At 58.3% G+C, this 23,145-nt stretch overlaps 2 protein-coding genes across 3 annotated transcripts in view; one reads left to right on the plus strand and one right to left on the minus strand.

The window, feature by feature from the left end:
- NCAPH2 (non-SMC condensin II complex subunit H2) lies at positions 1–20,443 on the minus strand. 2 transcript variants are annotated; one of them, XM_037889472.2, is made up of 21 exons: positions 20,298–20,443; positions 15,494–15,613; positions 14,864–14,965; positions 14,335–14,390; positions 12,585–12,666; positions 11,166–11,237; positions 10,627–10,706; positions 9,595–9,749; positions 8,864–8,959; positions 8,571–8,698; positions 8,343–8,414; positions 7,954–8,020; positions 7,022–7,129; positions 5,248–5,301; positions 4,348–4,418; positions 3,901–4,018; positions 3,340–3,405; positions 2,344–2,399; positions 1,611–1,712; positions 718–867; positions 1–390 (listed from the first exon to the last, which is right to left on the minus strand). In XM_037889472.2, the coding sequence occupies exons 2-21, from the start codon at positions 15,602–15,604 to the stop codon at positions 253–255; spliced, it is 1,884 nt and encodes a 627-aa protein (XP_037745400.1). In that variant the 5' UTR covers positions 15,605–15,613; positions 20,298–20,443; the 3' UTR covers positions 1–252. The 2 variants fall into 2 exon arrangements, with proteins under 2 accessions (XP_037745400.1, XP_037745401.1); XM_037889473.2 differs by having other exon boundaries at positions 20,241–20,333.
- The window catches only part of LMF2 (lipase maturation factor 2), a 19,968-nt gene continuing 17,257 nt past the window's right edge, over positions 20,435–23,145 (plus strand). Inside the window, exon 1 of the mRNA XM_037889471.2 lies at positions 20,435–20,621. Coding sequence (XP_037745399.1) covers positions 20,525–20,621 — 97 coding nt within the window. The 5' untranslated portion in view covers positions 20,435–20,524. The remainder of the gene's footprint in view (positions 20,622–23,145) is intronic.

The raw sequence follows: 23,145 nt of genomic DNA on the forward strand, positions 1-23,145 counted from the left end.
TTCCGAAGACCATACCCATGGTTTATTACTGCACAGGCTGTGCCAATCGAAAGAGGCAGAGCAAAGGGAGAAGAAGAGGGGCGCACCCCACATGAGGAGGCGCTGGGCCCACAGAAGACAGCTGAGGCAGCGAAAGGGACAGGCTGTACAGGGCGTGCTGCCAGAGCTCAGTATATACACAGGGAATAGGCAGGGCGCTAGGAACGCAGCAGCCCTGGGGGTGCCATGCACCCCAGAAACCCGCGGGCGCTCTCAGTTTGACACGGAGGGGGCCATGTAGGTGTGGAATCGCTCGTGCGCTCGCTCTTGGGTCAGGAGTCGCAGCCTCATGGTGTCCACCGCCTCCTCCAGGCCTGGCTGCTGGCTGATTTCCACCGTGTAGTCATTGGCCTGTAAGGGGGCAACAGCAGGGTTAGGGGACCGGCTAGGACTGGGATCCAAGAGTGGGGGCATGGGGCTGTTGCTGGGGCACACCACTGATGAGGGAGTACAGGTCAGGGCCTGCAGAGGGGCACATGGCAGCAATGCAGGTGCATGGAGTGGCCCTGGGGAGTTGCGCTGAGAGCCAAGGGTAGAGGGCAGCAGCCTGCGTGGGAGTTCCAACCGCAGGCGACTCTCGCAGGGGCGAGGCCGGCCACCCGCACACCCCACAGCAGGGTGGAGGGGCTGATTGCTGTCCGTGGGGAGCAGGGCACTCCGCCTAGCCCAGACACTCACCAGCTGTAGCGAGGCCAGCATGGAGCGACACACCTCGAAGGCCGGCTTCCCCGCCACCAGGCTGGCGAAAGAGTGCCACTCGCCCACCTGCCCACAGCTCGCCGCCAGCTGGTCCCCGTAGCTGTGGATGTCGAAGGCGGCTCGCTCCTCCTGCATGGGAAAGGGGGAGTTAGACACTGTGCCCAGCACTGAGGGGCCAGGCCAAGCCCCACCCCACTCACCCACGGCCACTAGCAAAAGCTGGCCAACTCCTGGGGGAGCGGGAGGATGACCCAGGCAGCCCCCTGCCCTAAACCACATTACAACTGTCTCTATCCAGGGCTGAGAGGCACCAGCAGAGCTGTGGTGGGAGCCAAGGGCGGGACAGCAGGTTGGGTTTGAGGGGCACCGGCAGAGCTATGGGGAAAGCCCAGGCTGTGGGTCAGGACTGGGGGCCGTTGGCAGAGGGGGGTAGCAACAGTGCTGGGAGCCCCCCAGGCCTGGGCTCCTGCTCTAGGTTATGCCACTGTTCATTCCCCAGGCAGCAGCTAATCAGAGACGCGCTCAGCCTGTAGTGCAGTGGGGTGGCAGCACCTTTAAGTCAACAGGGTGAGAGGAGATGCCCGCCAGGGACTGGGACCCAGGCCTGGGCTTCCCTGCAGGGAGCAGAGTACCAGGCCGAGAGCTCTGGCCAAATCTGCACAGAGCTGGGGGGGGACGGGGACATGCTCTCAAGCCTCACTTCAGCAACACCCTACAAGCCCCACTGCCAGGGGCCCAGCCACCCTCGCTCCTAGCCCTCTGCTGCGCACTCCACCCACCCCTGGGGCTCATCCCTGCAGAGAGCCCAGCCCGTGCTCCACCTGGAGCAGCTCCCCCACAGCCGGGGACAGGTTCCCATGCTCCGGCCTCACCTGCTCCTGCAGCTTGGGTTCCATCTTGTCCTCCCAGTCACGGATGCGCTGGGACAGCACCGTCTCGCGGGCATACTTCTGGGAGTTGGCAATGAACAGCTCCTGGGGACAGAGAGATGGGGGATCAGGGAAAAGGAGGAGGGGGGAAGATTCCAGCGTCCGCCCCGGCTGTGCCTCACTCCCAGCTCCCCACTGGCTCAGGGGAACATTGACACGAAGACGTGGGCAGGGGTCACTTGTGCCAGCTTTGCCAGACGTGGCTGCTCCCCACACCTAAGGCAGCGCTGGCAGGGGCGCTGCCCCCCAGCTGCAATGGGTGTGGTGGTGCTCACCTCTCAGCGCTGAGGGCTCACCCCAAGGAGCAGCTGGGCAGCTCCCCATCTCTGCTGGAGAGCTCAGGCCTGGCCCTCTAACTGCACGGCCTAGAAATGGGGGAATCAGACAGCTAAGAGGCTGAGAGAATCCAGTGCTGTCTCTGGCCCTGCTGGGTCGAGGCTTTCCGACCTGCTAACAAGCCCCGCCTGCCCCCCACCATCCCTCTTGTTCCTGGGCTAGGAGGGAATGAACATTTACAGGCATCCCTGGAAAGCCACGGCCCTTAGCTGCAGCATCAGGAAGGGCACAGCTACCCAGGCAGCAAGAAGGGCTGATGGGCAGGTGGCACTGCAGGGCCAGGCTGAGGCAGAGAGGCCCTGCGCTCTGCCCCAACCACCCCCAGGGGATGGGTACGTACCACGTTTCTCCTCACCAGCTCCTCATAGCTCAGGGAGTCAGGAATCGCGCAGGGGCCTGAAAGCAAAGGGGAAGCTGTAGCTGAGAGTAGCGCAAGCTGTCACGGGCGCCCTGCCAAGCCACTGACAGGGACGGCGCTTCCCCAGCGCCATGGGGCTCACTGTCCACAGAAAGCACATGGAGCTTGCTACCTGAGCAGCTGGGTATGTGCAAATGTGCACACGCACGTGTTCAGGGTGGGGAGACACACCACTCTCCTAACATAGGCAGGTTTTGATGAACCCACAGGCCAGATGGGGCCTGGTGCAGCCAACCACATCTCTGGGGCCCTACCAAATTCAAGGCCATGAAAAACACGTCATGGGCCATGAAATCAGACCTCCCCTGTGAAATCTAGCTTTGGAGGGGCAGGGCTGGGGGCACCCCCACCCGGGACTCCTACCTTGCACTGGGCTCCAGCTGCTGGTCCCCCAGGCTGGGGAGGAATGGGACTCCCCCTGCACAGCCACTCTGGGGGAGGGTGGGGCCGGGGGCGTTGAGAGAGATCAGACCCATCTCTGAAGGCAGCGCAGAAGTGAGGGTGGCAATCCCACGACCCCCTTACCACAGTTTTGTGACACCCCGCCCCCAAGACCCCTTTTTGGGTTGGGACCCCCCAGTTACAACACCCTGAAGTTTCAGATGTAAATATCTGAAAATGTGAAATTGACCAATTTTTAAACCCTCTGACCATGAAATTGATTAAAATGGACTGTGAATTTGGTAGGGCTCTAGGCATCTCTAACTTAACCGCAACCCATGGAGCCTACAGGTCCCAGCATGCAGTGCTCCATTGTAAGGCAGAGCACTGCATGCTGGGACACGTAGTCCACAGGTGCCCAGCTATGGTAATGCCTGCTCTGCGTTACACATCCTTGCTGTAGCTCCAGGCTCGGGCACGTTGCCCGCACAGGCCCCTTGGGGTAAATGAGGCTGCACCAGTCTGGGACTACATTACCCAGGTCGCCCTCGGCCAGCTGCTCCGGGGCCTCTGGGTGGATGTCCTCTTGCTCCAAGAAGTCATCTGCAGAAGGAGAGAGGACTCTGGTCAAGGGTTCGTGGGAAAGTTCCTGCCCGGACATCGAGCCCCGTTTAGCTCCCACGCGCTGAGTGCGGAACCGCTGAGCCAAGGGGAGCAGGGATTGTGGGGAGTCCCTGCAGCCTGCTCTGTCCTTGACCCACCCAAGAGAGGACAAAGCCGTCACACAGCAGCTGCCCTGGGCCAGGAAATCCTGCGCTGGCTTCCAAGGGGCAGAGCGGGGCACAGAGCCTGCCTGTCTAGCTCAGGTATGGCCCAGGTCAGAGCAGACACTGTCCGGCAGCTGCAACAGCCCCAGCATGAATTCTCACTCCAGTTTCTAGCGGGGTTGAGCCCAACGTAGCAAATGCCACCCCTCTGATGGGCACTAACTGGCCCAGACCTCCAGGGCAGGAGTGAGGCACTGTGGCCAGGATCCCGTGCCCAGGGTGGCAATGATGGTGCACAGATTGCCCCAGGCTCTGAGGCTTTCGGGAGTACCTGCCCCCCCGTCGTGATCCAGGTAGTCGTCCATTTGCTCCTCGTCCGCAGCATTCAGCTCCTCCTCAGCCTCCTCCCACAGCTCCTCCTCCTGCAGATGCTTCCCCAGCAGCAGGCCCTGGGAGAGGTAACAGGCCCAGCCGTCACCGCTGGTCTCAATGTGAGTGCCTGCCTGCCACCAGCCAGCGGCCGTCCTTGGGATTTACATCGCCATGATACCCACAGCCCCTGAGCAGTACGTGCCGGGTGGGGCTGCCCACGTGGTCCCTGCCCTGTGGGGGGCACGCCAGGGAAAGGTGCCCTAGCCACCGGCCAATCTCTGTGGCTGCCCAAGTGCCACCCAGCCCCATAGCAGCACGAGTGCTCACAGGAACCTGCCCCTTTCTGCAGGCGGATCAAGGGCACCTCCACATTCACGCTCGTGCCCCAGCGTAGCTGCTGCCTCACCGTTCTCCTCTGCAGCTTCCTCTGCACGGCCAGCCGCTCCTTCAGCTGCTTCCAGTACAGAACCTCCAGATCTGCCAAGACACAGTGGGAGCATGAGAACTGTACCGCCAGGCAGAGACGGACGGAGCCAGGCGGCATGGCTTGGACGCCCGGCACGGCTCCTGCCCGCAGGCTCTAGGCACAGCCCTGGCTTGGCTGCAGTCACAAACTGGCTGAGCTCCACCCCCAGCCACAAGGGAAGAAAGAGCTCCAGGACAGACACATGCAGCCAGAGCCCTGGGGCGGGAGCTGCTGCCAACCAACCGGGCATGCAGTTCCCATCCCCCTTCAGTGAGACAGCTGGCTGGACATCCCGCCCCAACCAGTTTGGCCCAGCGCTCCCTGGGGTGGGGACGTGCGTGTCCAGATGGGGAGAGGGCTCAAGGCACATTCTCTCCCTGACCCTCCACCTCACCGGCGGGATCTCCCGCCATGTGGGACCTGAGGGCTGGTAATATGCTAGAAAAGCATGTCGACCGAGCTGCATCACTTGGGGGTGTGAAAATCCACATGCCGAAGTGATGCAGTGATGCCGACTTAAGACCCCGTGTAGGCGGGTTCTTCTGTTGACCTAGCTCCCACCTTTCAAGGAGACAGATTGGCCTGCAAGTTGGGAGAACCCCTCCCATCGGCATAGCTAATGTCTACACTGCAGTGTGCTTTCCAGTGTAGACAAGCCGGGAGGAATGCTCTGGGGCTGGGACAGCGCAGACGCACTCATTGGTTTCGCTCTGCGAGGCTCCGTGAAAAGCAGGCTCCAGAGGTGTTTGGGTGTGGGAGGGGAGGGGCGTTTAGCGCAAGCAGAGTGGGCAGCGAAGGGAGGTTGCCTCACACGCACATCACCAGCCACGTCCCGCTCACCAGCAAACGTGGGCCCTTTCCTCTTGGTTCTTCTGCTGTCAGCTCGGTCGTTCTCTGGGGAGAGACCAGAAATGGGCAACACTAGACAGCCGGGTTCTGCGGGGATAGCCCTGTCAGTCGGACACCAGCCAGCAGATTACTGGGGGCAGGAGTGGGATTAAGGACAGATGCGTGGCTGACCCAGTGCTTCAGGCACCAGCCAAGGATTGGGGTGACCTGGGTTCAAGTCCCTGTTCTTCCAACTCCCTGTGTCTCCTGGGGTGAGTCACATCGTCTCTGGGTCTCAGTCCCCAGGTGACCAGAAGGGAGGATACCCTGCCAGGCCTCGGGGGGTGCGGAGGAGCAATACATTATAGGTGGCAAGGCTCCGATACTATAGCAATAGGGCCCGGATAAGATGGACAAACATATGGATGCCAGATGATGATGCTACCTCCTCTCCAAGAGCCCTGTGGCCATGCAAAGCTCCTTTACCAGCCCTGGTACCATACGACGGTTACAGGGTTACCAGAACCTCCCTGGAGAGGCAGAGCAGCCTAAGGAGACCTGCATCACGGGGGGAAGAAGCGGCGAGAGGACCTAATAGAGGGATGCAAACAAGTGGGTTAGGGACGGTCACATCAGACACAGCTCTCTGCGCTCTCATGATACCCGAGCAAAGGGCAGCCACTGATGAGAGGAAACGCCATGTGCCGCGCTCTGTCCTCTCGTAGTGACCTTACTGAGCTCAGAAAGGACCTGACGTGTATCTGTAGATGAGAACACCCACAGTTCTATTAGGCAGGGAACAACATATAAGAAATAGAAACCAGAGTAATTGCGAGGTGATGGGAAGAACCGGCCCCTACGGGCAGGGCCCATGAGCAATGCGCCCCTGGCAGCGGAACAGGGCTCCACAGAATGAATTTTCATTTTTAGGAAGCTTGTGGGCCCTCAGCTTTATAGAGAAAACCTTGACAATGTGACCCACGCGTAACTGATGCAGCTATATCTGCCTGAGTCTGCAGACAGTCTGAACCAATAGCTCTGCACCATTCTTTCCAGTTAGACCGACTCTGAATTGTGATGACGACACTTTAAACGTCAGTACCATTAATTATTTCACGGCCGATCATTTCGGCAAGAACGCCCAACTAGTATGGCCTATCCCATGATTTCAAACCCCCTCCCCAGGCTCGCACCTTCTCCCCTGACAATCTCCACAGTGCAGTTCTACGCTGGGCAACGCAAGAATCTCTGGTGTGTGTGGACCTGAGGTGGGGGGACAGCCTGAACTAAATGGAATTTGATATCACAATAGGCTGACGTGGCCACTCTGCCTTTCAACGCCCATTGCCCGGCTGGAGAATTCCAGTCTGCTGCGCCGGGCACGGCAGAATCCAGGGCGCACGGCAGAATTTAGGACCAGCTTGCTGCGGAGCACACGGAGCCCTGCTGTGAGCAGCATATTCTGTTCTGGGGTTTCCAGTCCCTTCCTGATGCAGCTGGTGCTCGTCACTGGGCTGGATGGAGCCTGGGACCAGTTCTGTGATCCACGCCAAACGGCAGGCAGGCGACAGGCTGAATACAAGGGCCGCCGAACGGGTCGGGCTGTGGTCCCATGTGACACCGGCAGGACAAGGGGAGTCCCCAGGACAGAGTCCAGCCACCAGCCGCCACAGGGCTAGGATGCTGAGGCTGTGGGCGTCGAGAGGCCACGTCTCTTGGCAGAGAAGGGCCCTGCCAGGGAGCAGGCTGCAGGGGAGGGGAGCAGAGCTGGAGCAAAGATACTCACGGGTTGCAGAAAACCACTTCATGAAGTCCTGCAGCTTCCTGGGTGCCCTCCTCTTCCGCTTGCTGCCGGGCACATCGTCCAGGTCACGCGGCACCGTGAAGGGTCTGCCTGGAGCCGGGTGCAGAGAAGGGAATGAGCTGCAGTCACAGTGGGTGGAGAAAGGAAGGAAGCAGCAGGGGATTCTGCCACTCTCTGCAGCAGCAGCCGCCAGTACCGGTTCCAGGGAGACCCCAGGGTGGCTGGGTGAGTGTTAGGAGCCACTGACGCCCAGCCATACAGTCACGTGCCTCGGGACTCAGGACAAGGCCCGTGAGCGTAGTCCCTGCCAGATCTGCCTTTCAGTTCAGAGGCACCTCCGAACTCATTGTGACTCTGTTGCACTGGAAGACGTGCTGCGGGGGCCTGACACCACCCCTCTTCCCAGCACAGAGCAGTCCTGCAAGCGCCTTGGGAGGCAGGTTTGGGGGTGCTCAGGAAGGAGGAAGTTCCCTTTGCTTTCCAGCGTCAGGGTGTCAAAGTGCAGCCCATGATATACGACAGCCTGGACTGCAGCCGCTCCCGCTGTCAGCCCAGGGGCCTTTCCCAGAGAGACCCCCAGGCCCAGCAGGCAATGCAGGCTGGGTGCTCCAGTCCAGGCAGGCAGGGACACGTACTCGCTCCTTGTCACACGGCTCAGCTCAGGACAGGGGCAGCCACATTCACTCCACTAGCCACTCCCATCTAGGGGGAACGGAAGTTTGCTCCATGGACAGCAGGAGGTGCTACGATGGGGGCTTCCCTGCTCACAGCACACGCAGCCCTTCCAGTGGTTCCTGCTTCCTGGAGCTAAACACCCAGGCTAGGATATCATCCCAGGCCCTGCTATGGTCAAGCAGCTGCTAAACCCCGGAGAGCAGCCAGGCCAAGTCACTGGTCAGCTGGCCCCTCGTTACCTTTCTTAAAGGGCTTGTCCTCAGAGTCGTCAAAGGGGTCAAGGCTTCGCCACAGATCCAGCATCTCCTGGCACAGAACATGAGTGAACAGTGAATGGGACAGCTTGATGGCCAGGCTGTCAGTTCCCACTCAATTCCCCGCTGCAGTCCCCCTCCCTGAGCAGGCAGGGAGCACCCGTTGTCACCAAAGCATGGCTTAGGCAGCCAGTTCAGGACTCACAGCGATTAGCTCTAGGGCCTGTGCCCATTGGCAGCTGCTCCCTGGCATACACAGTGCAGTGGGGAAGTTCCCAGATCACCAGCCTCCCCTGAGTTACTATTTGGGAACTGCTCTCATTCCCCAAGGGACTCTGCTGCCCCTCTGGATGGTCCCTACAGACCTCTCTCACCTTTACGTGGGCGCTGGGCTCCACGGCAGGGGCCCTTTCCCGCAGCATGTACCCCTTGCCCTCGGGCGCACTCTAGCGGGCAGAGAACAAGGCAGTTAGTTTCCTGAAGCATCGTACAGAGGCGAGAGTGATCAGCTGGGCCTGTGGGGACCCCAGGCTGCTGGACAGGAGTGAGTGCAGCAGTCCCACCTCCCCATGCCGCCCCCACGACGACGGCCCTACTCCTACCTTCTGCGGCTGAATGTGCTCGACAGCAGCAGGACTGGTCTCCACGCCCCCTTCTGGGGCATCAGGTAAGAAATCACCTCCCCCTCCTGCATCGTCGTCGTCGTCACCACCCTCTGGTGCCACAGCGCCTACCAGAGAGGGGCACAGTCAGTCCCTGAAGAGATGGGTCCCTTTCCATCCATGGGGCCACAACCAGCCTCGGAAGCCATCCATCCTCCGCCCTCCCGAGAGGAAACCTCTCCTGCAATTCTGAAACCCCGGATCTCACACAGCAAACCGGCAGCATCTCTCACCTTCATTTTCAGAGAAGTTCAAGACCGGGACAGGAGTCTCACAGGCACTGACCTCCATGGGTGCGTTTCCAGACCCCAGGGCGGCATTCTGCCCTCCTGGCAGGGATGAGGCAGAATCAGGGGAGGGGGGAGACTTGTTAATGATGTCCCCCAAGCATTACCCCTCTGGGGTCTCATCCCTTGGCTCCCCGAGTACCCCCCTTGAATAGCTGCTGGTTTGGTGACCAAGGCTCACTCCAGCCTGCCATAAACGAGGCCGGCTTCTATAGCCAGCTTCCCCCATACCCCTCAGGTCGGCCTCTCCGATGGAGGGGAAGCACCTAGCACAGGGCTACAGCCACAGCACAGGAGAACCCGGGAGCCCCCCGGAAGGCATCGCTGCCTATGGGGCGAGCTGCCTCAGCCAATCCCCTTGTCTCTCCCGCCCGTGCCGTGCTGCAGCAAGCCTCTGTCATCGTCCCCGCAGCATCCTCGCTGGAGGCAGGTCCAGCCAATGGAGAGTGCTCCAGGCCCTACGTGGGAGTCATGCAGCCGCTAAGCAACCTACCTGGCCCGTCCCAGGGAACGGAAGGGGACAGGGATGCTGAAAGGGCAGGAATGAAGAGCCTCTCCACAGATGTAAGGGGGAGCAGCGAACAGGACGGGGACTCTGCGGCTCCCACATCCCCTCCCAGAAGGTCTTTGGAGTGGCTGTGGGAAGGTAAGGGGAGATCCCCAGCCCAGCCCTGCACCTGTAGCACTGCCGGGGGCCCCAGCCTGGTGTCTTGCTTGGAAGCACTGCGTGGGTGAGAGGCCCGCCAGCTCCAGCATGAGAGCTCCGCTGGCGTGAGGGGTGCACGTGTTCATGCGGAAATCCTTCCGGCTGGCCAGGATCTCCCCCTTCCGGCTGAGGAGAAAGAGCAGCATTAGAACGGCTCTGACCCAGCCCCATCGCTGGTTTCCAGGGCGCAGCCGGAGCGTGGGTTCGTAAAAGGTCACATGGGGTGCTAGGAAGAAGGGAGAGACCCCCAGACCTGGGAGAGACCCACTGGGTCCCATTGAGCCCAGTCACATCCCCAAGCCAGCAATGAATGGGACTTCTGTTGGCTCAGATCCTAGTGAGGGGGCCTACATAAGGGAGACCAAGATCTCCTTGTCTCCAGGCTGGCCATGCCCTTCTAAGTAGCACAGACTGGTGTCACATCCCCCTGTTGTTTAGCCAGACAGGACAGGTTTAGCTCCGCTCATCTCTTCCCAAATCTCAACCTCTGCACCCCAAATGTTTTGTTGCTCTCTGAACTTCCCCCACCCCTGGACAGACCCCCTCTTTCCAATATAATAGGGCCAGAGCTGAGTGCAGAATCCCAGCTAGGATCTCCCTGGAGCCAGGCAGAGGGGGGCTATCCCCTCCCTGCTCCAGGACACAGGGCCTCTCTTAACCCAGGCTCATGGTGGCCCATCTCACATGGCAATCTCAATCGGATTGGCTTCTCACTCTCCCGCCTCTATCCCTGGCTGCTCCCCAGGCTTGTGCCTCCATGATTGTTCTTCCCCCCAGTTGCGTTTCCCATGAAGAATCTCATGTGATGTCCTGCCCACATCTCTGAACTCACGGGAGCCCTCTGGATTCTTTCCCTCCCGCTACTGTTCTCTCTCCTCTAGCTCGTTAATGAAGATGTTGAGTAGGGCCAGACCCTAACACCAATGGTGAGAAAATGCAAGAGAGAGAGATAGCAGATGGCAGGAGAGGAGTGACTGAAAGGCATTACAAGGGAAGCCTTTACCTGAACAGGGGGTTGTCCTTCTTTTCTGCCTCTTCTGGGGGTACCAGGGCCATCGGAGTCAAGGGGACAATGTTCACAGTCTGCAAAGATAGGACAGCATGTTCCCAGCTGCCCATCGCGGGAAGAAAGGAGCCCAGCTGCACTCCACAGACAGGGCCCTTGCAGCTGGGAAGAAGCGTTCACACATACAGAGAGCTTTTTCATCTGCTTCTCAGGGCTATCAGGGCAGGCTGGGCGCTGGGCAATGCCGTCCTGCCAGGGTACAAACACCAGCTCTCACCAGCCAGATGACAGTCATTGGTACCCACGGTGCGTCACCACTTGCTGCTGAGGAGGGTTCTGTCTGCAGGAATGGCTGGAAATACTCCTCGCTGGCAGAGGTCTCCCCTAATGGCACTGCTCAGTTAGACGGGGTGCTGGGGTGGGCAAGCTGGCGCATAGGACACGGCAGACTCTAGTCTCGGAAACCCCTGATCAGGAGGCAGAAGGGACATGAGAGGGGCAGGGAGGGCATGAAGGATGGGGACCATGTCACTTACATTAGGCTGGTGATCTTTCTTCATGTCCACGCTCACCACGTTGGTGTCCTTGATGTCATCCAATGAGAGGAACTGCAGGGAGAGAGCAGTAACATGGAGCACTTTTCACAGAGAGCTGTGTCTCTTTGACATGCCATACAGACACACTCTGCTGATCCCCACACCACCCCCGAAGGCAGGTCGGGATCTCTGGGCCACGGGGGAGGGAAGTGACGTGCCCAAGATCATGGAGTGACTCCTGATTTCTTGCCCTGGGCTCAGTCCACCCTGACCCAAACGAGAACAGGTCTGCAGATCCGCATCTGAACCCGGGACCGAGGAGAGGAGGCAGAGAGCCAGTGGGAGCTCTCCAACCGGTGCACAGGGGCTATGGGTTCCCAGATACTTGGTGGCAAACTCCTTCCAAAGCAAGCTGGTCTCTTAGCAGAAATGCCTTAGAACATGGTGGCCAGCGAGTTTGGGGATAGCAGCAGAATTCACCGATACACTGTTATCTGTATAGAGGCAATGTGACACACACACAGTGCGCTGAGCCTGGGAGCCACAACAGGCCCTGAGAAACATCCCTAGCTCCCAGGGGCCTTGGAGCTGGGAACCTTTTATCTCCACAGACACCACAGGGCAGCCACTGCTCCCCCGAGGGCAGCCCGCCAGGCTTCCACAAGCCGCGCTGCTGGTTAGCCATTACAGCTATATTGTGCACCTGCTGAAGGCTCTCCCAGCCCTCAGAGTGGCCCGGCAAGCATTCACACACCCTTCAGCTGAGAGCCCTCTGTCCCAAGAGACAGAGAGAGCCGTGGAGGTCCAGCGTTTAGTCTGTGGGGTGGAGCTGGAGGGCTGCAGAGGCTGAGGGCTCTGTCCCACAAGGTGAAGGGCTGAAATGCTACAAAGCTACACTTTGCATAGTGGCGTGTAGAGGACAGATACTGCAAGCCCAGCTAGCAGTGTAGACGCATCTTAGGCAAGTAGAATACAGTCCCCCACAGGCCTGACCCCGGGTATATACACGCCCAAGCAGGGCCTCCCACGTCTACATGGCTACTTTCAGCAGTGCAGTGTCCCACTGCAGGAGCCTTTCACTCCGGTGTGTAGCTACAGGTGTGTCTGCACTCTACAGCTGTGTCTGCACTTATGGTGGCGAGTAGAGACCAAACCCTCAGGCCCAGGGTGTTTGGGGGCAGGGACGAGTCTAAATACCCCATAGCCAGAGAAGAGCAGTTTGGGAGTGGCCTGCTGGCAAGCGATCGTAGCAACTAATCAGGCCGGGCACAATTCGACTTGGCACCCGAGGCTGCAGCCGAAGGTCACCCACCACCATTTAACCCACCCAGCACACTCCAGGCAGAGAACCGCCGGAATACTGCCTGCACGCCCGCTGCTGGCACGCAGGAAGGATACACACCACGCCTGCTGTCTTACCTCTTCCTCCTCCGTCCTGGGCCCAGCGCTCACGTCAGCGTCGGTGCCGTCCTCCCCCACCGACGTAGGCTGTTTGTCCCGCCTGGGTCAGGGAGGGAAAAAACACAAGAGGGCACTGGAGTTTTTTAAAACCATTATTGTCAGCTGGGCAGTTCCCAGGGGCAGAGCCCAGGATGTCCGAGTCATTGGTTGGGTGTGCCCTGGGGCAACAGTTACTCTGACAAAAGACACAGGGATGTAACATGTCTCCTCCAGCCCGGGAGTGGGCAGCAGATGAAGCTCCCAGGGCCTCTTTTGTCCTTGTGAAGGGCTATCGAAGGGCTCAGCGTTAAATAGCCCAGGAGGGAGACAGCCACATCGGTAAGTTATTCTTCTGATGGGAGCCAACTAAAGTGCACTTGATTCCTATATGCAGGCCTGGCTCGGAGCTGGAGCCCACCACTCCTGTGCAGGAGTGCAAGTGACAAAATGTGGGATTTGGCTGCAGTAGGGAGGGGGGCTTAGGCCTGGCCAGCAAATCCCTTATTTGTTGAGTCGATTCCCTTTCCGTCCGGGAATGGGGAAGGGGAAGTGGAGGCATATTTCACTTGGAGGCAGCTTGGAGAGAACTGTTTAACACACTCCATTTCTAGCATCTCCAGCCCCCCAGCAGCATCCTTCCCTGTCGGTTCTGTCCCTTCCCGCCTCAGCAAGGCCCTAGCAAGTGCCCCCGGTGTGCCAGGCCTCTGGCTGAGAGAAGCAGGGGAGCCCAAAGTGAATTCCATTTCGGAGGTGGGTTCGTGTGGCTGGAGCCAAGTGCCTGTTCAAAGCCAGAGCCATTAGCAGACCTTCACCCGTCCGGGGGATTTCCGTTTCAGAACGGCTGCTGCCATCCACCCTGAACAGATCTCTCCTCTCTTAACCGAAGACCTGTACTGAGCATGGGCCAGTTCGAATGGGGATATACGGGGATGGAAAAGTTACTAAAGAGACGACATGCTACATTTGAAAACTGCTACTACATGGCATCCGTCTGCTAGCGAGGTGCCGAAAATCCCCCACATACCAGGCCTATTCGGCCATCCTGCCCAGATCCTCTTTCTATTTAATACCTCACTCACTGGGCTGCATTGTGTGTTTCGTTACAGTAATTAAGTTGTGCACTGAGACTGCTTGTAAAGCCTTTTGGGATAAAATGATCACACCAGCTAAGGCCCCAGTCCTACAGCTGGATCCCCACCAGAGACCCCTCAAACCTGCACAGAGACCCACTGACTTCAACATTATTCCAGGAGGATCCTTTTGCAGGACAGGAGCCTAGCATTAAAACCAGCAAAAAATAGCCACAGAGATGGTCCTGGATGACAACAGTTTAAAACCAGATAAAGACCGAGCGTGCCTTATGATCTGAGCAGGGAGTCAGGACTCATGGGTCTATTCCCCGCTCTGCGGGGGACTTCCTCTGTAGACTTGGTCAAGTCACTTTGCTTCCCACCTGTAAAAGGAGGATAATTTACCTATATCTAAGGGAAGGGGTGTTGGAAGGATTAGTTAGTGATTGCGAAGTGCTACAAGACCCTTGCTTGGAAGGGTCTAGGGAGGGGCAAAGAAACATGAACGTGATAAAAAGGACAGGAACTACAGGTCAGAAAGAGATGCATTAGCCTGCTGGAGCTGGGTTGGTGGAAGTCATTACCATTATCATGGTGGGACCCCGCCCAGACAGACTTTGCAAGAGGCAACCTCCCGGAAAAGGAAAATCTTCACTTACTTTTTGTTGGAGATGAAGTCGAGGGCCTGGTAAACAAGAGAGTAGAGATATTCCACCTGCCAAAATAAGGCAAGAGGGTTAGAGGGTGGGATGTAAGGATCTCAGGGAGGCTGCCTCTATTAGGGGATAGTGTGGACGTGGTCCTTAAAAAGGCCCCAATGTTTGTTTTTGATAACTTCAGTGTTCTCACCAGGTCTTGACACTTTCAGCCTTAACTCCAGCTTAGGGGAGCATTTTGACTGAGGAACAAAGAACTATGTCGTGAGACTGGTAGCGTCTGCAGGCTGCACGTCCATATACAAATAGAGACGGGGCTAGCCACATTGGGGGCTGAGTGATGTCTATTGTTTCAGGGCTACATTTAATAAATCAGCACATGTGCAGGTGGCCTAACACTTTCAGAGTCAAGCAAAACTCCCCAAAACACCCACTGTACAAGCCTCCAGCTGGCAAACTCCACAGAAGCTCTCCTCCTGGCCATGCACGGGCAACAGGAGTGAGTCACGGTAGTTCTCCTTGGCTTCCCCACCTTCTTGCTGTAGATGCAAGCAGAACCCTGGATCAGCAGAGCTGCCTCTATGAAGTTCATGGTGGTTTTGCCGCCATCGAAGGAAATGCAGATCTGGTCCAGCTACAGAACACACACATGGGACGACATAAGCTGATTTTACAGATTGGGTTTGAGAGACAACACAGCAGGAAGAGATACTTTGGAGGGGACAAAGCCCTGGCCCCACAGCAAACCTGTAGTTGCACCTGGGGGACGAGATGAGATGAGTGAATGGAGACTGCATTCTCTTATAACCTTTGAGGCTAGAGCTCTTCCATAGGTGGCAATGGTTCTCCGAGGAACAGGTCTGTGCTGAGCATCATTTCTAAAACTACTGTGGATCCAGGAGCACTTCACAGGGAGGGCAGGGAGCAAAAGGAACAGGTCTGAGGTCCAGGACTTGATATTTAGAGTTTAATGCCAGTGACAACGTGTCAGGGCTGGCCTGAGGGACAGGAACATTAGGGATCGAAACAAGAACATTAGGGATCGAAACAAGCACCACATGCTAGGAATTCCAGCTGCATGGCCACTGGCCATACTGTGGCACTTGGATACTGACATTCCTCCCCGCCACCCTGTTCTTTGTGGAAGGAAAGGATGCTTTACCTCCTCCAGATACTCCCCCAGCTGGGCTGCCACATCCACTTCCCAGTTCTTTGTGAGATCCCGGATGGGCTGCAGAAGGTGCAGGAAGCGTGACTCCACATCCTCCATCATAACAGATCCCTAGAATTGCCAGGAGGGGACACAACGAGGACACAGGTCCATCAGTTTGCTGACAATGCTGTCCTATGTGGCCTGTAGTCATTCAATGGGATGCAGTCAGCTCAAAGCTGGCTCCAATTTTGTTTTTATAAAAAGTCGGCTTTTGTAAAACCTGAGGCCAATAAAAATGTTTTAATTCAAACAAAAAACAGGGCTTTGTTTTGACATAAACATTCCCCTGTGTTGACACAACACACGGTAACAGTAAGCTAGTGTCTGAGAACTTACAAATAAAAAAATATTTATCTGATTTTAGACCTACACAAATGCCTGGAAATAAACAAACCTGACCATGAAACTGACTAGAAATCCCAGTGAAACTGACCAAGCCAAGCTAAAAGAAATAAAGCGAAGCATGTTTCATAAATTACTGATTGTATTATTTATACATTAGCAGCACCTGGTCAGAATTATGGCCTTGTTGGGCTAGTTTTTGCCTCTGTCTTCACGAACAAGGTCAGGTCCCAGACTGCTGCACTGGACAGCACAGCATGGGGAGGAGGTGACCAGCCCTTTGTAGAGAAAGCAGTAGTTCGGGACTATTTAGAAAAGCTGGACGAGCACAAGTCCATGGGGCCGGATGCGCTGCATCCGAGAGTGCTAAAGGAGCTGGCGGATGTGATTGCAGAGCCATTGGCCATTATCTTTGAAAACGCATGGCGATTGGGGGAGGCCTCGGATGACTGGAAAAAGGCTAATGTAGTGCCAATCTTTAAAAAAGGGAAGGAGGAGGATCCGGGGAACTACAGGCCCATCAGCCTCACCTCAGTCCCTGGAAAAATCATGGAGCAGGTCCTCAAGGAATCAATTCTGAAGCACTTAGAGGAGAGGAAAGTGATCAGGAACAGTCAGCATGGATTCACCAAGGGCAAGTCATGCCTGACTAATCTAATTGTCTTCTATGACGAGATAACTGGCTCTGTGGATGAGGGGAAAGCAGTGGACGTGTGGTTCCTTGACTTTCGCAAAGCTTTTGACATGGTCTCCCACAGTATTCTTGCCAGCAAGTTAAAGAAGTATGGTGGATAGAAAGCTGGCTAGATCGTCGGGCTCAACGGGTAGTGATCAACGGCTCCATGTCTAGTTGGCAGCCGGTATCAAGCGGAGTGCCCCAAGGGTCGGTCCTCGGGCGGGTTTTGTTCAATATCTTCATAAATGATCTGGAGGATGGTGTGGACTGCACCCTCGGCAAGTTTGCAAGGGACACTCAACTGGGAGGAGAGGTAGATATGCTGGAGGGTAGGGATAGGATACAGAGGGCCCTAGACAAATTAGAGGATTGGGCCAAAAGAAATCTGATGAGGTTCAACAAGGATAAGTGCAGAGTCCTGCACTTAGGACGGAAGAATCCCATGCACCGCTACAGACCAGGGACCAAATGGCTAGGCAGCAGTTCTGCAGAAAAGGACCTAGGGGTTACAGTGGATGAGAAGTTGGATATGAGTCAACAGTGTGCCCTTGTTGCCAAGAAGGCCAAATGCATTTTGGACTGTATAAATAGGGGCATTGCCAGCAGATGGAGGGACATGATCGTTCCCTCTATTCGACATTGGTGAGGCCTCATCTGGAGTGCTGTGTCCAGTTTTGGGCCCCACACTACAAGAAGGATGTGGAAAAATTGGAAAGCGTCCAGTGGAGGGCAACAAAAATGATTAGGGGACTGGAACACATGACTTCTGAGGAGAGGGTGAGGGAACTGGGATTGTTTAGTCTGCGGAAGAGAAGAACGAGGGGGGATTTGATAGCTGCTTTCAACTACCTGAAGGGGGGTCCAAAGAGGATGGATCTAGACTGTTCTCAGTGGTAGCAGATGACAGAACAAGGAGCAATGGTCTCAAGTTGCAGTGGGGGAAGATTAGGTTGGATATTAGGAAAAACTTTTTCAGTAGGAAGGACTGAAATGCGTTACCTAGGGAGGTGGTGGATTCTCCTTCCTTTGAGGTTTTTAAGGTCAGGCTTGACAAAGCCCTGGCTGGGATGATTTAGTTGGGGATTGGTCCTGCTTCGAGCAGGGGGTTGGACTAGATGACCTCCTGAGGTCCCTTCCAACCCTGATACTCTATGATTCTATAATAGTTAATCTGCACACCTGAGCTCCAATTCTGCAAACAGTTAAGCACACATGACCTGACTCCTGGGTCTTAGGATCCAGTCTGGTACAAAAAGTAATTTTCCCTCTGTTGATATTCACACCTTCTTGTCAACTGTAGGGAATGGGCCACATCCACCTGTTTGAATTGGCCTTGTTAGCACTGACCCCCCCACACACACACTTGGTAAGGCAACTCCCATCTTTTCATGTGCTGTGTATTTATACCTCCCTACTGTATTTTTCACTCCATGCATCTGATGAAGTGGGTTCTAACCCACGAAAGCTTATACCCAAATAAATGTGTTAGTCTCTAAGGTGCCATAAGGACTCCTCATTGTTTTTACACAGGTGCAGGCTCACTCATGGCCAGAGTACTCTGAACATGGGCATCACTCCAATGAAGTGAGCTGTAGCTCATGAAAGCTTATGCTCAAATAAATTTATTAGTCTCTAAGGTGCCACAAGTCCTCCTTCACTTTACACATAGGATCTTCTTACGCTTTAGGAAGGAGCTGCCTTTCGTTGCACACCTGAGTGTTCTCCTCAAAACCAGCCCATCCCGTGTGCCTCTCCTGCTCCCCATCCTGCCCTCCCATGCTGTGGAGGGTGCCTCGCCTCCCCTCCCTTTTTTAGCCAGTGTCAGGTAGTGGGCCTTGGTGCCTCATACAGGACCATGCTGACTGCAGTATTTGGCTGTCAGAGAGGGATGGAGAGGTCAGACCCAGGAGCGAAGAGAGCAGATGGGGTGGGGGGAGGGTCAGGGAGTGTGAAAAGTTGGAGCAATAAAGACTCAGGGAGGGGTCAGACCCTAGGGCAGTGGTTCTCAACCAGGGGTACGTGTACCTCTGGGGGTTCGCAGAGGTCTTCCAAGGAGTACATCAACTCATCGAGATATTTGCCTAGTTTTACAACAGGCTACATAAAAAGCACAAGCGAAGTCAGTACCAACAAAAATTTCACACAGACAATAACTTGTTTATACTGCTCTGTATACTCTACATTGAAATGTAAGTACAATATACATATATTCCAATTGATTTTTTTATAATTACACGGTAAAAATGAGAAAGTCAGCAATTTTTCAGTAATAGTGTGCTGTGACACTTTTGTATTTTTAGTCTCAAGTTTTTAAGTGAGGTAAAACTTGGGCTGTGCAAAGCAGATCAGACTCCTGAAAGGGGTACAGTAGTCTGGAAAGCCGGAGAACCACGGCCCTAGGACACAGGGGACGTCCGATCATGGTACGCAGGCGCAAAAGGGGACAAGGCTAAAGGAACCAGGGTCTCCCCAGGGATGCATCAGACTCAGGATGGTTAGTGTATCTTGGGGAAGACCCTGATACCAGATTGGGGTTTTCCCCACAGCACCCCCCTCCGCTCTGGCCCCCCGAACCCCCCTCCAAGCTCTGGCCCCTCATCCCCACAGCAACCGTCTCAGCTCTGCCCCGATCCCCACCCCCCCATTCCCCACAGCTGCCTCCCATCCCCACAGCATCCCCCCAGCTCTGCTCCCCGTCCCCACAGCACCCCCCCATTCCCCAGCTCTGCTCCCCAACCCACAGCAGCCCCCCATCCCCACCTCTGCTCCCCGACCCACAGCACCCCCCCATCCCCACAGCGCCCCCACAGCTCTAGCCCCCACCCCCCCAGTGCTGCCCCAACTCTGCCCCCCGTTCCCACAGCATCCCCCTCAGCTGTCCCGTCCCCCAAGCTCTGTCCCCCTGTTCCCACAGCGCCCCCCCAGCTCTGGCCCCCCAAACACCTCTCCAAGCTCTGGCCCCTCATCCGCACAGCATCCCCCCAGCTCTGCCCCCTGTCCCCACAGCACCCCCCCATCCCCACAGCATCCCCCCAGCTCTGCCTCATCCCCACAGCACCCCCCCATTCCCCCAGCTCTGCTCCCTGTCCCCACAGCTGCCTCCCATCCCCACAGCATCCCCCCAGCTCTGCCCCAGCCCCACAGCACCCCCCCATCCCCACAGCATCCCCCCAGCTCTGCCCCAGCCCCACAGCACCCCCCCATTCCCCCAGCTCTGCTCCCTGTCCCCACAGCATCCCCCCAGCTCTGCCCCAGCCCCACAGCATCCCCCCATCCCCCCAGCTCTGCCCCAGCCCCACAGCATCCCCCCATTCCCCCAGCTCTGCTCCCTGTCCCCACAGCACCCCCCCATCTCCACAGCATCCCCCCAGCTCTGCCCCAGCCCCACAGCTGCCTCCCATCCCCCCAGCTCTGCTCCCCGTCCCCACAGCTCTGGCCCCATCCCTTCCAGCTCTGCCCCCCAGCTCTGCCCCTCATCCTCCCAGCGCCCCCCCAGCGCCGGCCCCCGCCCGTTCCAAAGAGTGTCACGTGACGGTACCCCCCGGAATGCGTCCCACCAAAACCGGCACCTAACAGAACACCCCCGCCCCCAGTCGGTTCCCGCACGCCGGGGCGGGGCGAATCCAGACAATACGGTACCGGAGGGGTGGGGGAGGCATTGGGGTATCCGGACCGTACCACGGGGCGGGGGCGGGAGGTGTCGCGTCGGGGAGACCAGGACCGTACCACACTCACCCCGCGGCGCAGGGGGAATCGCTCCGCTCCGCCTCAGCCCCCGCGGCCGGCCGCCCTTTCGTTTTTCCCGCTCACGAGCGGTGACGTCGGCGAGCGCGCGCGGGGGGCGCGGTGACGTCGCGGCGGGGGCGGGTCTCCCCTGGCGCGGGGCGGCGCCGTGGGAGCGCGCGGGCCGCGGGGACGTGTCGGGCGCTCGGAGGCCGGGTCCCGCCGCCGCCGCTCGCGCCATGGGGGAGCCGCCGCGCCTGGCCCGGCAGCTGCTCCTGGGCGGCCTGGCCGCCGTCTACGTCGCCGCCTTCGCCTCGCTCTACCTGCAGATACCGGGTGCGGGGCGGGGCGGGGGCCCGGGGGCTCTGTCCCCAGGCGTCAGGGCGGGGCTGCCGGGGGCGGTGCCGCGGGGGCTGGGGAACGGGTCTCGGGGGGGCTCTGCCGCGAGCTCGAGGCCTGGGGCGGAGGGGGGAGCGCAGCTCCCTGGGGGGGGCCGCGGGGGGAGCGTTGACCCGGGGGGGGCCTGGGGGGGTACCGCGGGGGAGGGGGGCTGAGGGGGGAGCGCAGCCCCCGGGGGGGGTACCGCGGGGGGGAGTCTGGGGGGGTACCGCGGGGGGAGGGGCTGGGGGGCGCAGCCCCGGGGGGGTACCGCGGGGGGAGGGGCTGGGGGGCGCAGCCCCGGGGGGGTACCGCGGGGGGAGGGGCTGGGGGGCGCAGCCCCGGGGGGGGACCTGGGGGGGTACCGCGGGGGGAGCGCAGTCCCGGGGGGGGGTCTGGGGGGGGTACCGCGGGGGGAGCGCAGCCCCGGGGGGGGACCTGGGGGGGGTACCGCGGGGGGAGGGGCCGAGGGGGGAGCACAGCCCGGGGGGGGTCTGGGGGAGGGGCTGGGGGGGGGGTGCAGCCCCGGGGGGGTACCGCGGGGGGAGGGGCTGGGGGGGGTGCAGCCCCGGGGGGGTACCGCGGGGGGAGGGGCTGGGGGGGGCGCAGCCCCGGGGGGGGACCTGGGGGGGCGCAGCCCTGGGGGGGGTACTGCGGGGGGAGGGGCGGGGGGGGAGCACAGCCCCGGGGGGCGCAGGCCCGGCCCGGCGGGGTACCTCGGGGGGAGGGGCTTGCTGGTTCGGCGACACGGTGTCGGTAATGACAGACCGCGAGGGGTCCCAGCCCCCCACACTGGGGGTCCGGGCCGGGGGGCGGGGAGTTCCCTAGGGACGGGCTGTGGTACCTCAGTCACCTCATCGCCTGCGGAGAAACCCATCGAATGGCCTGGGTGGCTCCTGTTGGGCCTTGTGTCAGGCCCGGATGCCGTTGGGGCAAAGGGGAGGAAAGATGCAGGAGTTGGCGGGGCAAGGCTGGTGCTCTGGGCTGCTCCCTGGAGGTGGGGTTGGGAAGGAGGAAGAAGAGGAGCAGACAGAGAGGCCGAAGATGAACGAGGAGCGGTAGGACATAGAATCCTAGACTATCAGGGCTGGAAGGGACCTCAGGAGGTCATCTCGTCCAACCCCCTGCTCAAAGCAGGACCAATCCCCAATTTTTGCCCTAGATCCTAAACGGCCCTTTCAAGGATTGAGCTCACAACCCTGGGTTTAGCAGGCCAATGCTCAGGCCACTGAGCTATCCCTCCCCAGCATGTGTTGGTCTCCTGCCTGTAGCGGGGTCAGATGCCACCCTGAGACTCCAAACACCAGGGAGGCGGGTGATGCGGAAACAAGGGGAACAAGTCAGCCACTCCATGGGGGAGGATTGGCTCAGTGCAGTGAGGCTCCTGGACCAAGGCATGAGGATGGGCAGTGAAGGCCCTTGTCGGGGAGGGGGAAACCTCTGTTACACTTCATTGACTCTTGCTGTTTTGGGGTGAGGGGGAGCAGAGCAGGTCCCAGCTGAAGGGCCTCATTCAGCAGTGACCCACGATGGCTAAGTGGCCAAGTTATGTAACTTGCCTCCATCTGGTGTTCTGTGGGGACTAAATCCTGCCCCCTGTCCCCCAGTGTAAGCAGGTGTAGCTCCCCTGAAGTCAATAGGAGTTGGTTCCACCTGGGCCAGATCTGGTTGGTGTCTGGAAGTGGTGGGTTGAGGTGTGTGAGACCAGGTGGAGGATGAGGGGGTTCTGTCTAGGTGTGCATAGAGTCCCCATTGCCCTGCTATGCTAGTACCCCTCAAACATGAGTATTTAATCCTAACTCTGAAGTAGGACAATATTATCTCCTCCCAAGACACAGACTGCATTGCACAGGAAGTCTGGCTGAGCTGGGAATTGACCAGGATCCCCTGAGTTGTAGGCTAGTGCCCTCCCAGTGCCTTCTTTACCTAGTACCCCCCTCCTGATAGCTTTTCCCGTTACCCTTCTCTTCTGTATACATTACCCATGCCCACAGAATGCTACCCTGCTCCCAGTTGCACTACCCTACTCCTTATCACACCATTCATGCTGCTACGTCTCTCCCTGCGAGCTGTGCCTGCAAATACAGGCTGTGCTTGACCCCAGGTGCAGAGTTCTGTGCCGCTACCTTGGGAAGCCGTTCCTCGAGGCCTTCCAGCTGCTGCCTTCTTCCTGGGGACTCAGAGGAAGTAGCTGCTGCTCTGCCCAGCTGGTCCCTCCCTTTGCCCAGTACTTCCAGCCTCTGTTTAACCACTTTATTTGAGAGCCTTTTCTCTGTTTCCTGCCAATTGCTGGCTGGGAGCCGGGCGAGCGGCCAAGTGCTTAGCCATTCCAAGCAGGGCTTTTAATCTCCCTAGTTTGAGGCTGTGCTGGAGCGTAGCAGGGGGGTCTTTCTGATGTTGGCATCTCTAAATCTGGAGTGGCCCCTAAAATCCACAGGGAGAGGATAATTCCCCCCCACACCCCATCCCCAAGAGTCCAGAG

Source organism: Chelonia mydas, chromosome 1 (assembly GCF_015237465.2).
Source record: "Chelonia mydas isolate rCheMyd1 chromosome 1, rCheMyd1.pri.v2, whole genome shotgun sequence".
NCBI lineage: Eukaryota > Metazoa > Chordata > Testudines > Cheloniidae > Chelonia > Chelonia mydas.